This window comes from Sciurus carolinensis, chromosome 6, assembly GCF_902686445.1.
Source record: "Sciurus carolinensis chromosome 6, mSciCar1.2, whole genome shotgun sequence".
Classification (NCBI taxonomy): Eukaryota; Metazoa; Chordata; class Mammalia; order Rodentia; family Sciuridae; genus Sciurus; species Sciurus carolinensis.
This window is the reverse complement of record NC_062218.1, coordinates 93,485,853-93,506,412: the sequence shown is the minus strand read 5'-3', so window position 1 is coordinate 93,506,412 and position 20,560 is coordinate 93,485,853. Positions and strand designations below refer to the sequence as shown.

The 20,560-nt window shown below is 34.2% G+C and overlaps 1 protein-coding gene across 1 annotated transcript in view; it reads right to left on the bottom strand.

Annotated features, from left to right (window-relative positions):
* The window catches only part of Man2a1 (mannosidase alpha class 2A member 1), a 174,480-nt gene that overhangs the window by 33,873 nt on the left and 120,047 nt on the right, over positions 1-20,560 (bottom strand). The window contains exons 13-16 of the mRNA XM_047555657.1: positions 12,052-12,217; positions 10,399-10,608; positions 9,548-9,670; positions 6,403-6,517 (exon numbers count right to left, since the gene is read on the bottom strand). Of these exons, the coding sequence (XP_047411613.1) occupies positions 6,403-6,517; positions 9,548-9,670; positions 10,399-10,608; positions 12,052-12,217 (614 nt within the window). The remainder of the gene's footprint in view (positions 1-6,402; positions 6,518-9,547; positions 9,671-10,398; positions 10,609-12,051; positions 12,218-20,560) is intronic.

The following is a 20,560-nucleotide window of genomic DNA, read 5'->3' as shown; positions in this document are numbered from 1 at the left end:
TTAACTAATAACAAGACTCTTAAGCATAAATATATTAAGAAAAAATTCCAAGGGGAAGTAGAATGCAAATATGAGTTCGAGGAGAAAATATGAGTTCAGAAAGAGCTGGTGCAGGCTTTTAAAAAATGCATGATTTGGTATCAAATCTCTGCCCTTGGATATGCTTATCTTTAAGTGTCATTATTTACAATGCCAAAAATAACATTCTTTGCAATTATTTAAATGTATAGAAAAATTAGATGTCAATTTAAGAATATATAAGGGGGGCAGGGGTTGTGGCTCAGTGATAAGAGCACCTGCCTAGCATGTGTGAGGCACTGGGTTCAATCCGTAGTACCATATATAAGTAAATAAATAAAGGTCAATCAATAACTTAAAAAAAAAAAAGAATATTTAAGAGACACAGAGTTCTTCAAATTCATATGGGAACCAGGCAGTTGGATCAAAGCAACTCCACTTCAGGCTTTGTGATTCTCTTCCTCTCTTCTGCCTATTCAAGTAACATTTCTACAAGAGCTAGTCTCTCAACAACTCGCTTCTTTCATCAAATCTTCCCCAACTCCCTTGTCCCTTGATGACCATTCTTTCTCTTGTGACAGTTACTGTGTAACTCATTGGCGCCACTTTTCCTCTCAAGTAGACCCAATGCTTAATCATGTGCCAGGAGTCATGTTTATTAAAGTAGTTATTCCCAACACCTTTGTGAGGCAGGCTCTGTTACTGTTGCCCCTTCAGGATGATGAAATCAAGTCCTGACAGGTAGTAACCTGCACAAGGCCAAATAGCTGGAAAGCAGCAGAGTGGGGTGAGGGATGGGAACAGGCTGCAGAGGCCAACCCCGAGTCATCAGCCTCCACTGTGTTTGCCAGCCTGGAGCCTTCATTGGATTGTCAGCACAACACACATTTGTAGCGATGATAGTTCCCTCAGAAGGAGCTTTGCCTTCCACACAGCAGCTGCTGTCACACAGTCCCCAAGATAACCTCCGAGTCTGAATTTCTATAACCAGAATGTACTTCAGAAAGCCTTAAAATAACCTTCTCTTCCTTGCCTGTAGGGAATAATCAGGTTCAACACATAGCTACTTATTTCAATTTTTAAAAGTTCCAATTAACAGAAAAAAAATCCTGAGTATATTATGATATCCAAAAAAATGTTTTAATTACCTAAGTCTGCCTAGTCAAAACTTACTTAATGCTTTTTACTCTTAAATCAAATTAACTATGGAATGCAGCCCCGGTGTGGGGGGAAATGGGGATTGATTGCAAACAATTTTAATATTCTCACGAATCTTTTTATGGAAATAAAAACAACTTCAATGAAACTCTGGGATCTTGTTTACAAGTGGATAGACTCCAGGGATGGAAGTCCCCCATTCCAGCAGCCTTAGAAGATGAATTTAGAACCAAGGAGTCAAGCACAAGACACTTTAGATGATTCTAGGTATTATGAAGACTCTTTGATGGTTACTCCTAATTGACCATCTACTCCTTTTTGTAGATTAGGAAACAGAGTTCCTAAAGCTCATTTTGACTCTCTAACATGTCAAGAGTCATGCAATAAATCTACTTAGATTTATATTCAAACTGCTCAGGCAAAAACTAAGAAACTCTCTTTGATTGCTAACTATACCCATGCAAGGAAATTATTCAGTCATTTTAGTCAAAGGAAAATCTTTCCTCTATACTTTTTGATAGCAGTTCATTACATTTTACCTCCAGGCTACTTCTTTCTTTTAGCAAGATTCATTACATATAGAACTTTTATAATATGTTGGTAGAAAATAAGGCATAAGATTATTGCAGTTAATATATTTTTCCTAACGGCTGAAACATGGTTTACACACACATACTCACTCACACCACCTGCCTAAGAAAACACAGTCCTGGGGGCCAGGAGACCTTGAAGATATGTATTATAACAGATTTGGGACCTCAACCTTATGCCAGAGAAAATGTACATGATACACCAGTAACTCACAACAACCTAAGTTTTCAAAGTAGTTGTTGATGTCAAAGAACGAGGGCACTAAAGTATAAAAATTACACCTCTGAAGACAAATTAAGTCACAGTTAGCAATGTCACTCACTGATCATTTTGTTACTATAAGGTATATACTCTTGGTGATGGTGCAATATCAAATATAACACGAGGATACAAGGGCTTTTGCTTGTATTATATTCTATCTTCTAATCCAAGATTGACAAAAAAGCGAAGTAGGCTATTTAGTGATGTTTGAAGCTTTAATTTAATGAAAGATGATTATACAAAAAAAAAAAATAACTCCCACCTCCTCAACCTTCTTCCCCCCAGGAAAATGTTATTTTTCTATAAACTAATATTTTAGAAATCATAGAATGGTTCCAAAAGGGTATTTCACTAAATTATGTGTGCTATAAAATGAATTTCTTATTTAACCTGACATAAGGCAAAGAATTATATTTCATTAGAAATCTATGAAATTGCTCTGATCTTGGAGAGTTGTTAAAGCTAGTAAGCACAAGATTTCCTCTAATTTAATATTTCTAGAAATCTTTTGAATGTAATGTCTGAACAATAATGAAAAGAAACACACAACATTTTTTAAAATAGTTTGAATAATGCTAAGAAGGAGTGAGTCTTTCAACTGTACTTATAATCATTTTCCAAATCTGGAGAGAGTACAAACAGAAACTAAAGTTAAATGCCAAACCCAAAATCAAAAGTAGGGTTGAACTGAGGCCTCTCAACACCGTTTGTTTCAAAATCAATAATGACCAAATAGTTTATATAATTTGGGAAGTGTTTGATTTGTTTTCTTGATCTTGTTTCTTCCCAAAGCTTAATTTGGGCAAAATTCCTTTAGCGGGTAAAGGGTCAAAGAGCAAGAAAAATAAGAGGATGAGTGCTATAAGTATATTTAGTGAAGTTTGCATTACTTTAGTTTTTTGAAAGAATATTTCAATAAACTAAATCTAAAAGGTTTAACAGACAACTCAATGAAGATAATCTATAATATTAACTACCCATTTTCATTGCTGAGAAATAAAATTTTGTGTATAATTAGCTGACTGAGTAAAATACAATTACATAAAATATTAACTTCTTTCTATCAACTCTCATTTCTTCTTGGATCAGAAATTTGGTCCTAAAAAGAAGCAGGTTCTATTCATTAATATTTACCTAATAACTATATCTGGCCAACTTAGGGGAACAAAATTAGCATATCTAAAAATAGGTTAAATTTAAGAGAATAAGCATTTTTGTTATTATAAGAAATACTAGCTAAAAGTCTATCTACAAAACCATGGTAGTTACCTGAAATTTTCTTTGAACCTAAGACAAAAAAACCACCTCTGTCTGCTTATTTTGATCAGTCATCCAGAAGCTTGGCTTACAGGAGGATGAAGTTCAGGATGTTAAAGAGTTTTCAGGTGTTTCTTAACACAGAGGCCTTGGCAATGCCTACAGCCCTGAAGAACATTCTTTAGGAAATAGAGTATCTATGGTGAAACACTCTGAAGACTCACATCTCTATCCTAGGCCTTGAACTGTAATTTCATTAAGCCTCAATGAAACAGGCTGAGTCCTTAGTCAACGGGGAAAGAGAAGGATGGACAAGAGGTGAGTCACCAAGACTACTAAGAAAAGGCAAAATCTCCATAATTGGGGATAATTTTAGAAGATCTTTGAAGAGCTAAGTCAGACACAAACGCAGGAGGGGATATAGTTTGGAAGAAAACCTTCCAGGTGATTCTGGCATCTCATCTCCCACTACTTTCATGATGGGAAAAAAATAAAGAGGGTTATGGAGAAAAAAAGATAAGTATGTCACTTCAAGTTGATACACGCTGATTTCAGATTTAATCCAGGCAACTAGAGTAAAGCTCTCCCAGAAAAGCACTCTCAGTTAACTTCTCATTACACTTATTTATCTGTCATTTTTCACAAACTTCCAAAGTTTTCTGCTTTCAAGTTACAAAAATCTAATATTAGCAAAAAAACAGAACAAAAATAAAAAACTCCAGTCCAAGTTTATTGTACCTACTCACAAATCACAAATCCAGAGGCAGTACAAAGACTGCACATTTATGTTTTCATTATGCTAATACTCTTAGTGCTCTCGTTCTGAACTAATTAAATCTCATTTTTAAAATACTTCCATTACCTAGAGGTTAGATTTATGGAGATTTTTAGACCTGGCATAAAATTATACTTTGACATTTGAAAATATTTTTCTAGCAACTAATAAATAGACCACAAGTACTGAGAAAAAGTGAAAATAGGTAAAACCAAGACCTTAATTGTTCAAAGTATGAAGACTGGTCAATTTGGTGATAAAAGGAGAGATACCTGCCCAACAGGTAATGCCTCTTTAAAACCCTCTCTGAACCACACCACCAAGGAAGAGAGGAGAAAGGATCTAGAAAGAAACAGATGAGAAAAGAAAAATGAAACAATGAAGCAGAAAAAAAAGGGCAGGAGCCAAGTCAGCAAATAGAAATGGGCCAAAATGAGAGCCCAAGAAGTGTCTAGGGTACTAGAGAGACAGTACTTTGGAAGGACAGGAGCCAATCAAATCACAGTGGCCTCTGCTCCTGCTGAGCAGCAGTTAGTCAGCCACTGACAGTTCACTTCCCAGTCAGGGAGAGGAAGAGAGGAAAGAGGACAACCATTTAGTTCTGATGAGCACAGTTTGTTGGAATAAGCAAGCAGGCAAGTCAGACTCTAAATTTCCAAATCAGCCACTGAAGTAAAATCAGAGGGTGAGCTACAGACATCTGCAGAAGAGGGTCAAGTACCTTATGCAAATCACCCCATGAGTTCCAGAATCCCTGGATAACCCAACGAAAACTCAGGGGATGCAGTGGCATTGACAGACACGATAAAATAGAAGTAAAGGCAATTAAGCAAATAATCTTGGAGGTTGAAATTTTAGGATGACTTGCATTTATTCTGGGACACAGTCTATCTCTAAACAAAACTGATGAAAAATAAAGGTAAATTCATCTTGATAACACAGGCATGTGCCATACTGCACTCGAGGAAGAACTTCCTCATTAAACAAACAGTAGTTTTAAGCAAAATTAAAAATAGATGAGCACATCTTCCATGTGATGCTATTTTCCACCCATAAAATGAAACATTTGGTGATAACGGAAAATGTTAAGAGCTCTCAGGGGAGGCTTATGCAAGAGTACAATGAGATGGTCCAAAACATTGTTTCTGGCTTGCCAGAGGTTTGGGAAACTCAGTAGGAGAGTACTTCAGAACTACAGGCTTTCCTATATGTACAAAGTGATTGCAGAGACATTATAATTATGACACAAAGTTAGTGCCTAGTACTATTTTTCCCACTTCCAGAAGACCTATTACTTCTTAATTCAACCTAGGAATCATGGATTATTGTGAAAATATATCCCATTATTACCTAAGAGGTTGCTTGAGAAAAGTTTGTCTATATCTAATATTCTTTTAAAAAGGCAAAAATTATAGAAATTTTAAGCTAAAAACCTAAATCAAAGCAAAATTAACATTAGTCTGAAAAAATCAGAAAATTATACTTTAGCTATCTAAGAAAAGTCATTGAACATAGTACTTTTTTTCTTCCCCATAAAACCCCAAAAGGAATCAGTGCCTATTAATAGAATTTATCATTAATTTGTGGAATTCTTCATGTTCTACTTATATGAAAATTCAGGGAAATAACAGATTCCCTTTTCTAATTTTTTTTTCACCTTAGCTAACAACAAAGATAAAATGGCACTTTCATAAGGTTCACTTCTAAGAGCACTGATAACCCAGTAAATGTCCTTGCTATTAAAAGTGCCCTATTCTAAAACCCCTGAATTCAAAATCAGCAAATATAGCTGCAAATGTATTTGTGAACTAAAGCTCCACCCAGATCCCATAAAGGATCAGTTGACTGCCCAGGGTTAAGTTCCAAAAAATGAACAAAAGCCTGTTTCTCATCATTTTAGATATTAATGATGCTGCTCAATATTGTCTAAAAACTAAATGATTGGCTGATTTGATACTCTACCATATAAAGAGCTATAAACAAACAGAACTACTTTGAAACATTTTTCTTTTTATAACAAGTCTACTTTAAAAGTCAAACTAAAATACTACTGTTTTCAAGTCTTAACAATCAGGTTTCCAGTTAATAAGCTCATGACTAAAGCAACTATTGCCAATTGAACAAGAAGACACAGAGAAGAAAAAAATGTGTATGTGGGGAATGAAATGTTTTATGATTTTTTATTATCAAAAGGTAAATATTATATGATATTATACTACAGATATGAAGTAAATGTTAAAAGGATTAAATTCTCTCTAAAAGCTGATTGCTAATTTATTAAAAATGACAAGAAAAGCAAGAATCCAAGAACCAGCATACAAGGTTCACAACTGTTTTCTTACCCTGTAGGTTGTAGAGTCGTACTCTATGAGTGACATGTTCAAAATAGCTAATCACTTCTGAATAAATTCTTCCACGTAATACTCTGACAATGGGCACTTTTTTAGAAACATAAGGCTGAGGAGAAAATGACATAAATTTTAGCAAAAATATTTTGGTTTCTAAGTCTTTCCAAGAAGTGTTTATATGGTTTCCAAAAAGGCAAACACATGTCACCTAATATTTGCAATTTTAAATGAAAATCAGACCTTCAATGTATCAAAACATGCAACATCTTAAAAACTGAATATAATTTTTTGTTTTTAAATAACTGCCAAATTATATATTTACAAATGTTTAGAATTCGAATAGTTCAGATGATCTTCAAATATTCCTCCTGGATATAAAAATTTCTATATATAAACCCTATACTGTCCATATAGTTGTTTATTGAAAATAGCAATCATTCTACAGCAGTGACATCTTCCCAGGCTAATATTTATTATAATAAATAGGGCCCCCGTAACGTTCAGGGTTTGAGGCAGGTGGTAAGGATGACAACAAAGATTCATCTAAGGTAATAGGAAGCAGGATTCATAAACAGCTTAATCACAGTCAGGTTTACTAACTATAAAGCATTTGTCCTTCTATGTGAAAGAACTAGTTAAACAGAAAGCAAATTCACAAATTTGAAAAAAACTACTTGGAAACCAGTGGTTTAGTTTTCATTATTTAGAATATAAGTTCAAGAAAATAAGAGAAAAAGCACTCCAGTGACTTGAAGACTAACTTAAAGCAGTTTTTAGAAATTATATTTTAAGTATTATTTTAAGAATTATATATATATATATATTTATAGTATATATTTTAAGAATTATATTTTAAGTATTAGAGACTTTAGCTTGACAATAGCATGAAAGACTAGGCTTGCAATGTGAGCTACTTGAGCAACTGAAGATTCAAAGAACTGTGTAATTGCATTCCAAATCTATATCTCAGGCTAGAGAAAAAATATTCAGAAGTTAATAAAATATTTAATAGTTTACAACATCCTTGTATCTGATTATTGCACATAGCAAGAAAATTGGTGGGGAGATGAGAACCTGGGATGGTCATGTCTAAGCTTCTACTGTTTTCTGATACATTCAGCTGACTTTCTCCCTGTTATTATTTTATTTTGTCTTTATAAAAATATTACAATTCTCTTTAGCCTTCTTTCTGACATTACAGATAATTAGACAAAATAATGCAATTGCTCTTATCTTGCACAATATCCCAAAGTACAACCATCTTTAAAAACATAAAAAACGATAAGAGCTGGGTACAGTGGGAGAGACTTGGGAGGGTTCAGGCAAGAGGATTCAAAGTTTGAGGCCAGCCTCAACAATTTAGTGAGGCCCTTAGCAACTCAGTGAGACCCTGTCTCAAAATAAAAATTAAAAAAAGGGCTGGAGACATGACTCAATGGTAAAGTACCCCTTCCCCTGGTTAAATCTTAAGATCCACTGCCCATTCTGGAATGCCTACTATGAGTTATAATATACCTTCAATTCTTCACTGACTTAAAAAATAAAAACAACAAAAAAGCTAAAGTCCTTAATGTGGCCTAGGCCTACACAATTCCTAAAAATCAAATTTTTGATTTTGGTTAGCATGTGTCCCTAAATTGCACACCAAAACCTTCTCAGATGATGAGCCCCCAGGCAACAAAACATTAAGGAGAATATTTAACTGATCTCTAGGTGGGGAAAAACTATAAAGTTTATAAGCAAAGAAAGGAACTCTAAAAGAAAAAACACAGAATTAACTATACAAACCTTACAAAACTATTATAAAAGAAACAATAATGAACAAATTAAATGACATGTTGAGAGAAAATTTTGCAACGTATAGGAAAAAGAATCAATTTTACTGCATGCAAAAACAGTAAAGATCTACAGAACACACCAATGGACCATTTAGCCTAAAAACATACACAGGAAACTCACAAAACAAACATGAAAGATAAATGAATGGAGAAAAAGAGTTCCACCTCACGAGTAATCACAAAGTTTTAAGAGAAAAATATAATTCGGTTAACGTATTATTATGGGCAAAACTTTTAATATGGCTAATTCTCAGTGCATAGACTAGTACATTTGAGAGTTACTCAGAAAACACTGGTGGGCATGAATACTTAATTCCATTTTTCCCTGATGAAGATAATTAGTAAAAAAGTAAAAAGTCTTAAAATGCTTCATACACTGACACAAAAATTGTTAAAAGTCTTTTTTTAGATGTTGATAGACCTTTATTTTATTCATTTATTTTTATGTGGTGCTGAGGATCAAACCCAGTGCCTCACACTTCCTAGACAAGTGCTCTACCAGTGAGCCACTACCCCAGCCCCCACAAAATTATTCTTTTAGAAAGTTATTCTCGGGGAAAAAGAAAAATCAGAACTGCATCAAAAAAAAAAAAAAAAAAGGAACAAAGCTTATTGCAATGTCCCAGCAGTGAAGAATTGGGAGAAATAAATGTGCAACATTAGGAAATTTGCACACATCAGTGTATATTAAAATTGTTTCCAAAATCATGCCATCAGATTGTGAGTATTGCTACAAATGAGAAATAAAATATGTAATTTCAGTAAGAAAAAATTGAGAATAACAGGAAGGGATATGCATAAAATAAAAGACAATAAAAATACATCAAAGTGTTGGCAGTGGTTTTCACAGGATTGTGGTCTAGTTGGTAAATTTTATTGTTTTCTTTATGGTTTTCTATATGGTGGAAAAAATGTTTTATTAAAATGCTAAAAGTTAAGGAAAACATGACCCAGTGCACATTCCATTTATCCCATAGAGCTATGTATTCTGTGTCTGCACATATGCTATGCTGCACACATATAAAACACCACAACAGTATCCTAACTCTGAGTCAGATCTAGCTTCTTTTCATGCAGAGCATTCATTCACTGTAGCATCCTAACTGAGTACTTCTGACACACTGTTTATCTAACTTTCAGCTATGAACTGATAAGCATTAATAAGGGTAAAACATAGTATTGGAGCCAAAAGTTTATCCATTCATAACAGACGAACAGATAGGTGAAAAACTAATGAGACACATTCCCCCACCTCAACACTCTCAAGAAGTACTATTCCACTTGTCATCAGCACCACTCACCTGGGCAAAACCATCAGGCAGGAATAGGTAGGCACCACTTTTGTCTTTTTTATTTGTGGTTCCATACCATGTAAATTGCACTTTTATATTATGGAGTTGCTTATCTTCTTTTGTCATCATTGTCTAAAGATAAAAAAAAAAATTTAAGCAACTCACAATTGAAATGTTGATAACATTGCATCTGATTCTGTGCACATGTCCATTAAAAAAGTTATCACACAGTAGATTGAAAAAATGCTAATTTAAGCTTCTAATGTTCAAAGTTCTTGGTTGAACACCAAAATTTTATACTTAGTCTTAGGATTTAAAACCTTCACAATAGGAAGAAAAAGAGAGAACACACTTCATCAAGATCAAAGAGCTATACATATTAGGAATTCTAGACCAGTGCTTCTCAAACGTTCTGTAGAAGGAGCACATGTATTTTTTATTTCCAATATGCATGGGCAAAAATTTTTGAAAAGTACAAGAAAAGTGAGTTGAAAATTGGAATTGAATTTAAAAATTAAATTTAAAATGATATGCCACAAATATTCAATTTTTATTAGTCATTTTACTCTATCAAATTGTTTTCAGAGTTTTATAAACATTCCTAAACATGTACATTCTCAAAACTTATCTACTGGACTAGTAAAAGTCCAGGGCACAGCACCACCCATATTACATTAGCATCACCCACAAACCATAGTTGTGAACAGTGAGGGCCACTGAAGGTGTATACAACTGCTTATCAAAAGAAACCCAGAGTATTTGGTGTAGCTCCTAGGAAGACTTTTTTCCCTTTGCAAAGTAATCTGCAGATGTAATGAAAGACAAGCTTTCTTTGAATTTCAAAACTATTCAGAACTTACCTCCATAAGCCCAGTTTTATCAAATGAAAGTATCATGTGGGGGTTCTCCAGAATTATAGGTTCCTGGGCACTCATCATTATGTTGAAAATATCACTTGTTGCTTCACCATTATAGAGAACATAATCAGCCAAATATGAATTTAAATTTTCTGCTTCTAAAAGTGTATACACTTTCAGTCCCAAGGGTGATGTATGTGCTACAAAAGAAATCTTTAAAAGATATGGGAGGGAATTTATTACAGAGAATATAATCCACTGAAAGGCAAACCATTTATATTTTCAGAAAAATAACAAAAGAGAGCATATAATATTATTCTATAGATGTTTTGATAACTCATGGGTAGGGTATCCATATCTTGGTTAATCTGGGGAATCCAATGGCCTCAAGTGTGTAGGTCTAACAAAGCACCAATGCTTTCACTCCATATGTGAAATTATACACCATTCTCAATTGTTCTACAGAATTTTTAATGGATGCCCAAAGGAGGAAATTCTCCATGAAGGGAAGTAATGATTTATTGTAAACAATAATTTTTTTCCAATTACTAGAAATCTTTTTGTAATATTTTAGCATATTAAAATGATAAACAAAATTACAGAAATATTGAACATGCTAGTTTAATCAGCACTAGCCCACAAAATTCCTGAGGCTCAGCAGACACTTTACAAAGCATGGAGGATGACACATCATAAGACCCCTGACTTCCAGGAGCTATTCCACTTTCTAGACAGAATGCTTTCTATAAAATCTGATCAAAATTTACATTATGCTTTTCTTTTTCTATCTACAGTATTAAGCACATATAAATGAAGCCAGCAATGGCTTTTGACAAGCAGAAGTAACTCCATTTTCGAGTTCCTAGTTTATGATTGTGTCTCTACAGTTTGAATTGTACTCCAGATTCCAAACATTTAGCCTTTCTATCTAGTGATATGGAATTCAGTTTAATATGGCATATTTTAAGAAATTTTTACACAGATACACACACACACACACACACACACAAATCTGTTACTTGAGCCCAGATTTTCTGTAATTTTCTGTTATTCAGAAAAAAACGGCACCTTAATTATCTCAGAAAATCTCTCTTCCATGATGCATTATGTCACCTTTGCAATGAAAAGTTGCAACTATTCATTATTAAGGGTGGTATTTATTTCAATTTCAATATGCATAATTATCACTAAATTGAGTCAGACCAAAGAATTAAAAATTTCATGAGTAATATTACTTCATTAATTCAGAATCTAGTTAATGACATACATGCTTAAAAAAGATATGTAATGTACATACCATACTAACAACACGTTACCTACTAACAATTTACTTTTTTTTTTTTTTTTTGCGGTGCTGGGGATCGAACCCAGGGCCTTGTGCATGCAAGGCAAGCACTCTACCGACTGAGCTATCTCCCCAGCCCAACAATTTACTTTAAACCTTACTAATAATGATGTTAACATTTGGGGAAACACAGGATCTATGTTTCCTTTAGTGTCATTTAACTGGCCAGTTAAACTCTCTGGTATTTACGATTTTCACCAATTCACAGTGGGTCTGCCATGGGGCTATTATATAGATATAAACCATACACTGGTTATGCTTTTCTTTTCTTTTTTAACAATACCCCTCTAAATTCCATGGTCACAACATACCTCATAGGCCTCTTCTGAAATAGTAGTTTGTTTATTCCATACAGCATTGACTTGAATATCCAGAGGTTTTCCTGTATCAGTGAGCACTTGCACAGTGGGGGAACTCACATAGATTGAAACTACTGAGTTTCGGTGCTGTTCTAAAGGATTATAGATCACAAGGTACCTGCAAAAACAGCTGTGTCACTATTGGGATCTCAAAATATTTTTACTTCTTTCACACTCTTTCTAAGACCTCAGTTCATATCCAGTCACAGAGTCAACACATGGAGAAGAGATTAAAAGGAACATTGTTTGAACTTTCAAAGAACAAGTAATTTCATCACAACAAATACCACACAGTACAAAGGATAATGAAATTATGATTCAAAAGCACTTTCTAAGAATAAAATGTTTAACCTATAAAGACATTAATAGACTTGTAATAAAGCATTTTTTACATCCCAGAAAATGACATAGGAAAGTATGGTGTTAGTCATCTAAAAGAATCAGCGCTACATAATAAATACACTGATGCCTGCCCAAGTTCACTAAATAAAAATATCCATAACTTGTCTGTTTACAGTTTAGCCACAATTAATTCTCATAAAAAAAGCTGACATTCATTTTAGACCACTAAACATAGCCAATTACATGATTATATATGCAGAATCTCATAATTCACATATTTATTTTCTATACAGGGGGAAAGTCAGGTCTGAAAAAAGTGAATCCATTTGCAATAAGAACCAAATTTGTATAAATATTGGTAAAAAGAAATGTGATGGGAACTTAGGTAGAAAAAGAAAAATCAAAACTATTAAAATGAGTTCAGGCAATATTTGCCATGATGTGTAAATTCTTAGTAGGAACAATGACAAAAATGAATGAACAGAAATTTTTCACAGAATTTTTCCAATATTTTATACTAGCACATTATGATAACATTTAATTTTTAAATGATTTTAAACAAAACTATATTTGCAGAAAATATTTAAAGATTTTATAACTTTTTCTATAGTCCCTTCTCAATTTTAATAGTCAAATAATTCACGGTTGAAGGATCCAACAACCTTATTTTTTCAATGGTACAACTCTGCCAGATCCTGGCTGTTTCATAATTTTGCCTGTGAATAGAAACAGTCTATACCATTCTGTGAGAAACTTCATGTAATCTGCATCCTTTGTATGATTTATGATTGTACTTTATAGTCAATTTGAATCATATTATCTTCAAATAAGTATTTTGAAGAGATGTTTGAGTAACAGTGTTACCACTGATTCACTAGAGAGTATTTTCATGATCTGAAATATTTTGTTTGCTTAGAAAAATCTGTAATTGCAGAAACTTAGACTAACAGTTAGATAATAACCACCTCTCCAATACATAGTAGCAATAGTTAGAAACCAGCATCTGTTTATTGTAATACATCAGAAAGTCTGAGTATTCTTTCATCCTGCATGTTTCCCATATTTTCTTTCCCTCTTTTTTTTCTTTTTTGCTTTTTATTGCATTACAAACCATTCATGAAGAAACAAAATGAATACCTACAGTGACCACAGTAATAAAAAGGACAAGGAGAACAAAGGAAAAAGCACAAAAATATCTCTAATCCTATTAGACTTCCAGGCCTAGGCATCAAGACAGGACCTAACTTGCATCACCTGTGTTAACTGAAATTCCATACGTATAGAAGAGAACAGATCAAGGAAGTCACCTGGTCACAAACATACTCACAAAAAGCACTGAAACTTCTACCACTAGATAAAATCCATTAAATCTACAAAAGCAATTCTCAAGGAATGTGATGGTGGTACCCCCTTGGGAGGTGTGCTCTAAGGGATTTGTCAACCTATTGTGTACCCTCTCACAGCCCTCTACCAAAGTTGACATTTCTCCTGACTGTTCTCCCATTACAAACACACCTGGAGAATCTCTCATTATAAACATACCCACCGGTGACAAATTCAGTGTTACCAACAGGACTGTTCCACATATCTAAGGTGCACTGGAAAAGAAAAACAGCTGATGGACACTCATTCGTTGCACCAAAGATGTTTAAACCAGAACCCTCAAAATGAGTGATTTACTACTGAAACTCATGTTCCCAGAGGCTTATGAAGCCAGTATGTGAAGAACTCTAGAATAAACTGTGACCTGAAGACAAGTCAGTCTTCTAATTCTGCAGAAGTCCAGAGGCAGACCCAGGCACTTGTAACACACTAAGCCTAGAATATCTGCTGAAATGTTCCTTGGATGGTTCATTACACAGTGCTGGTCTTTAAGACTGTGATAAAATACAACATATGTCCAAGTAATAAATTAGATAATAAATATCCAGAATACTAGTTCCTTCCCATAGAAAATTTAAATAATAACTCACACTCAATGCAAATAATAGTTTTAAACATATATTTGGTTTTTGGAACATAGTCAATTGCTTTTAGGTTTTGTTTTGTTTCATTTTAGTAGGTAATTACTATTTGACTATAATGATGTTTCTACTGTACTGAATGATTATGTAATTATCATGCCAAGAATCCATTCAAACACTAAATGTGTATATAACGTGTATAATGCAGCAAAAAATAATTTTTAACATAATTAGAGATTCACAGCATGTTCTTCAAGTGCATCACAGTACAAATTTATCTGACACACATTCAAACTCCATTTCTGTACATTTTAAGTGTAGAGAAAGTGTAATCATAAATTATATTTCCCTCAGAAATTAGAACACCATCACAAATCAACTAAATTTCATCGTCATTATCATGTCTGCTAGTCAAACATTTGTCATACTGACAATATCCAAACATGAGTTTTGTTAAAACCTTTAGTTTTAAATGAAACTCAGACCTTTCAATATCATATAATATCATTTATTTACTGAAAATTAACAATACTGGATGGATTCATACCAAGACAAAGAAAGGGTTAATTTCTGTTTTAATTAGGAAGCTCAGAGTTTTCTTTTTGTTTGTTTTTATTTTTCTCTTATTTCTTCCACATTAGTATTAGCTATTTAGATATCATCTGGCACCAAGTTACGTCCAACCTCCTAGTTCTCCCAATAACTTGGTGTAATGGGCAACTATTTAAATTCTCTATGGGCAAAGAACAACTGTCATCTCATGAAGAAAAATGACTCATGTGTTACTTGCCAACCAAGTTAGCAGACAGATGATGACGTCCTTTGGTTGGGAGAAAAAAAAGAACAGAAAAAAAAGAAAGGCATCTGATGTTCATGTCAAACAGGTAATTACTTTATGGAAGAAATGGAATATCAGTGTAAATGTGGGCTCTTTTTCAAAATTCTACTGAGGATCAGTGTATTCAGAATTCTTTCCCTCCCTTTGCAGCAATAATTCACATGATGTTAACAAAGTATGAAAATCCTTGAGTCCTCTATTTGGGGCAAATATAATCTGTTCACATGGAGATATGCGTGTATAATACAATAGACCATGCAGACTTCCTTCTAGGACTGGATGAAGGATGGAATGTGCCCCTTGGTCAGTGGAACCTTGAGATCACCATTCAGAGTACTTCCTGTATGTCAGGACTGCATGGGCAATCTACAAGGTATCCTTTACATCCTATAAGGATACCTTTCCTATAAGGAAACTTGAGGTTTGGCAAGGTTAGATATGTTACCAAGGTCCACCCAGCTAAAAGGTAACACATGGCTTAGTATTCCCTCTTCACCCCAGAGCCATCCTCTTAATTACGTCACTCACAGGCCAAGAATATAAGGATCTTTTTGAGAGATGGCATTTTCCAGGGAGATTCCCTTTGTTACAAATTCATACATGAAGAACTTCCTCCTCAACTACCCCAAAAATCCCCACAGAGCTTCTCTTCTCAGGAAACTCAGGATGAACAAAAAGCTATTTACATTTTAAGTATATTACATTTGTGAAAGAAAACTTAAAAATGGGGAACACCAGAACAGAAAAGATTTTGCAATATATACTAAGGAGCTGATCTTAGGACCTTACTGCATATGGCAGGCAAAAACAATATCTGATGAAATATTTTAGAAACACTACTTATTTTTATAACTGTATAAGAAGATAAAAATGAAAACTACTTTCAAGATCTCTATAAGTGTAGTTTAAAACCAGTTAAGCAAACAATAGAAGTTTATATGAAAAATAATCTTAACTTCATTTGCCTATCACAATATCTGGCACAGAATAATGTTCAATATTTGATGAATGAGCAATCCAGAAAAATCCCACTAAGAGAATTTATCATTTATAAATATCACCTGCTTGTGTTGGGCTTTATAGTTTTATCAGAGTATTTTAATTTTGATTATTTTGATTCCTCAAAAAATACAAAGTAGGTTATTAACCCCTTTATAAGATGGAGGAAATGACAGACTCCAATGTCACAGAGAAAGCGAAGAACAAAGCAAAGACTATAGTTCATTTTGTTTGATTTGTTTGATTTGTAATCAATGACAGTATTTTAAAATATCATTCCAAATGAAAATATATATGTTCATCTTATCTAAGTAACCTCATTATGGAACATAATCTAAAAATGAGAGTTCAGGATTCTGAAGCTAGAAATATATGGATTTATATATTAACAAAAATGTCACTCTCTAGATTTGAAGTCCTTTCTATAGTCCATCTCATTTTCTAGATTTAGAATACAATTCTTTTGTTTTTTTTTAGTTGTAGATGAACACAATACCTTTATTTTATTTATTCATTTTTATGTGGTGTGAGGATCCAACCCAGTGTCTCACACATACAAGGCAAGAGCAATGCTTTACCCCTGAGCTACAACCCCAGCCCATAGAATATAATCTTGCTATATTAGTTATCAGGGGAAAATTAAGATATTGAAAACAAAGAGAATCTTTCTGAGATGCCAGTTCTTAAAAAATCAAAGTTTTGTGATTCCTGGACTTGGGAGTTAGACACATTCAAAATCAAATTTGAGAGGTTTCAGACAACCCCAAAACCTAGTATGTTTCTGCACAAAATCAGGAAACAAGATTATTGTTAGAGTAAAATGAGAAAATGATTAGAAAACCACCTAACTTATACTACCAGGTACAAAGTAGAACTTCAATAACAATCTATTTCTTTGCTTTTTCTTTATTTTTATTTTTTTGGAGGGGGTGTGGGTTACCAGGTATTGAACTCAGGGGCACTGGACCACTGAGTCATATCCCCAGCCCCATTTTGTATGAGTTGCTTAGCACCTTGCTTTTGCTGAGGCTGGCTTTGAACTTGTAATCCTCCTGCCTCAGCCTCCTTAGCTGCTGGCATTGCAGACTCATGCTACTTTCCATTTCTATTTCTTCTTTATGAGATCCTCAAAGAATCCTGACCAAGGACTCTGTATATCATCACACCAGATGGTCAAATGAATATATCCAGGTAAATGCACAGTTATAAATCCTTATTTTGTGTAAGGCATATATAAATCTAAATAAAAGAAATTATTAACAAAATTGCATGTAGGATAACACAAATAGCTTGAACCAAGAATTCTGATAACATGATAGTGGCAGGCAGTGAGGGAATACATGTACCAAGGCAGAGAATACACACACAGCAACTACATGGTTTATGACTAAATTAAGAAGAAAGGAGAGAAGGATTCCTCCTGGTATGTGTAGCATAAACTTATGAATGTGCATACATAGTCTGTGCCAAGGGGGAAGAGAAAGAAACAAATTGGTAAGTTCAATAGGATAGGATAGACAACAAGACAAAGGTATGGCATGTGTGGGGTGGTTAGGATAATTCATAATTAATCAGAAAACAAACTATAAATTAATTTTATGCCAAATGAGTAGAATGTACATGCAGAAAATGACAAAACTTGACAGAGAACCATATAAATAAATAATGGAGAGAAACCTAAAATAATGACTAAATAATCCAACTCTCCTCAAAACATATATATGTGTATGTGTGTGTGTGTGTGTGTGTGTACATATATATATATATATATATATATATATTTATGGTACAAAAGGTCTTTCTAACCATAAGAGAAAAATACAATAATGTATAAGACTGACAGATTTGGGATAAGAAAAAAATAAAACTTTTTTTGTCTTAAAAAAATAAGATTAAAGAATAACAAATTTTGGTATTGGCTTATTTCACTTAGCATGATATTCTCTAATTCCATCCATTTGTCTGCAAATGCCGTATTATTCTTCTTCTTTATGGCTGAATAATATTCCATTGTGTATATATGCCACAGTTTCTTTATCCATTCATCTGTTGAAGGGTATCTAGGTTGGTTCCACAATCTAGCTATTGTGAATTGAGCTGCTATAAACACTGATGTGGCTGCATTACTGTAGTATGCTAATTTTAAGTCCTTTGGGTATAAACCGAGGAGTGGGATAACTGGGTCAAAATGTGAGTTCATTCCAAGATTTCTGAGGAATCTCCATACTGCTTTCCAGAGTGACTGCACCAATTTGCAACTCCACTAGCAATGTAAAAGTGTGCCTTTTTCCCCACATCCATGTCAACATCTATTATTGCTTTTGTTCTTGATAATAACTGGAGTCAGATGAAATCTTAGAGTTGTTTTAATTTGCATTTCTCTAATTATTAGAAATGTTGAACACTTTTTCATATATTTATTAATCACCTGTATATCTTCTCCTGTAAAGTGTCCAGTTCCTTGGCCTATTTATTGATTAGGTTATTTGTATTTTTGGTGTAAAGTTTTGTAAGTTCTTTATGAGTTTTGGAGATAAGTGCTCTATCTGAAGTGTGTGTAGAAAAGATTTTCTCCCATTCTATAGGCTCTCTCTTCACATTCTTGATTGTATCCTTTGCTGAGAAAAAGCTTTTTAGTTTGAGTCCATCCCATTTATTGATTCTTGCTTTGATTTCTTGTGCTTTGGGAGTCTTGTTAAGGAAGTCTGATCCTAAGCCAACATGATGAAGATTCAGGCCTACTTTGTCTTCTACTTGGTGCAGGGTCCTAAGTCCTTAAACCAAAGGATGAATGTTTTCCCTGATAAGTGGATGATGATATATAATGGGGGTGAGAGGGGTGACAGAAGAATGTAAACTTTAGATTATGTAGAAGGAAATGAGAGGTGGGGGGTATGAAAAATCGTGGAATGAGACAGACATCATTACCTTATGTACATGTATGATTGCACGAATGATATGAATCTACATCGTGTACAACCATAGAAATGAAATGATGTACCACATTTGTGTACAATGAATCAAAATGCAGTCTGTAAAAGATGAAAAAAAATTAAAAGAATAACAAATTTTAAAAAGGAAGAAAACCTGTATTTTTACAAATCAATAGATATACACTCAAATAGAAGGGAAAAAAATGAGCAATTAAAAAAATCAAATGCAAGTTGAAAAGTAAATGATGTTTCTACTTCCAGAAGAATTGGAGTAGCTAGTGACAGACAAGATTTCTCACTTCTACTAGTCTACTAGAAGAGCCAAAGAACAAACAGTAATCATTTGCTAGAGGGCAAAAATAGAACTGAGAAAAAAAAAACCTTAGAAAAGTGAATTGTCTGTAGTCATCTTCACCCAAAGACATGCCCATTCTCAGCAAAGGCCGAGAGCTCCATGCAAATTCCAGTGCAGAGCCTGGAGGAAATCCCTGGGGGCCAACGAGCCACCAGAGCATTCGGGTGGGACTTGGAAGACTTCATGTTACACAGATGGTTTTCTCATCATGTCCTCCCTACCAGGGTTGCACAAAAAGGGAAGCTTAGAACCTCTGAAAAGCAAAGCAGAGACATCTCATAATGTTCTAGGGTCTACCAGGGAATATGGCCTACAGAGTGTACCAGGCTCTTAGCTTAAAACTTAGAAGTAACTACATTAATAAGAGATTGTGTGAATTGGTATGGGTTCAGCATAGTCTTTGCTTAGAGTAATATCTTCTAGCAGAAGATATTTTTTAGATCTCTATAAATTTTATATACAATTGCTTAGTACTCTCTACAAAATTATAAGGCATCACAAACATTCTGGTTTGTATATGAAGTATCCCCCAAAGACTCACGTTCTGAAGGCTTGGTCCCCAATGCAGCAAAGTTCAGAGGTGGGAACTATGAGAAGTGAATTGATTATGAAGGCTCTGACCTCATCAGTGGATTAATCCATTGATAGTTCAATGGACTACTGGGAGGTAGAAGACACTGTAGGCAAGTAGGTCACCGGGGTTCCCTTGGGGACTATATCTTGTCCCTGGTCCTTTCTCTCCCTTACCCTTCTCTCTCTCCCTGCTTCCTTCCCATTTGCCATGAATTAAGGAACTACTTCTGCTATGCCCTTCTGCATGATGTTTGCCTCGACTCAGGCCCAAAGCAATAAAGCCAGCTGCTTATGGTCTAAATCTGAAACCACAAGCAAAAGTAAGTCTTTTCTCCTTTGAGGTGTTCATATCAGGTGTCTTCGTCACCATAATTAAAAGCTGATTAACATACTAGAAGACATAGGCACATGACGGAATACCAAAGGGGGAAAAAAACCCAGAACTACACATGACCCA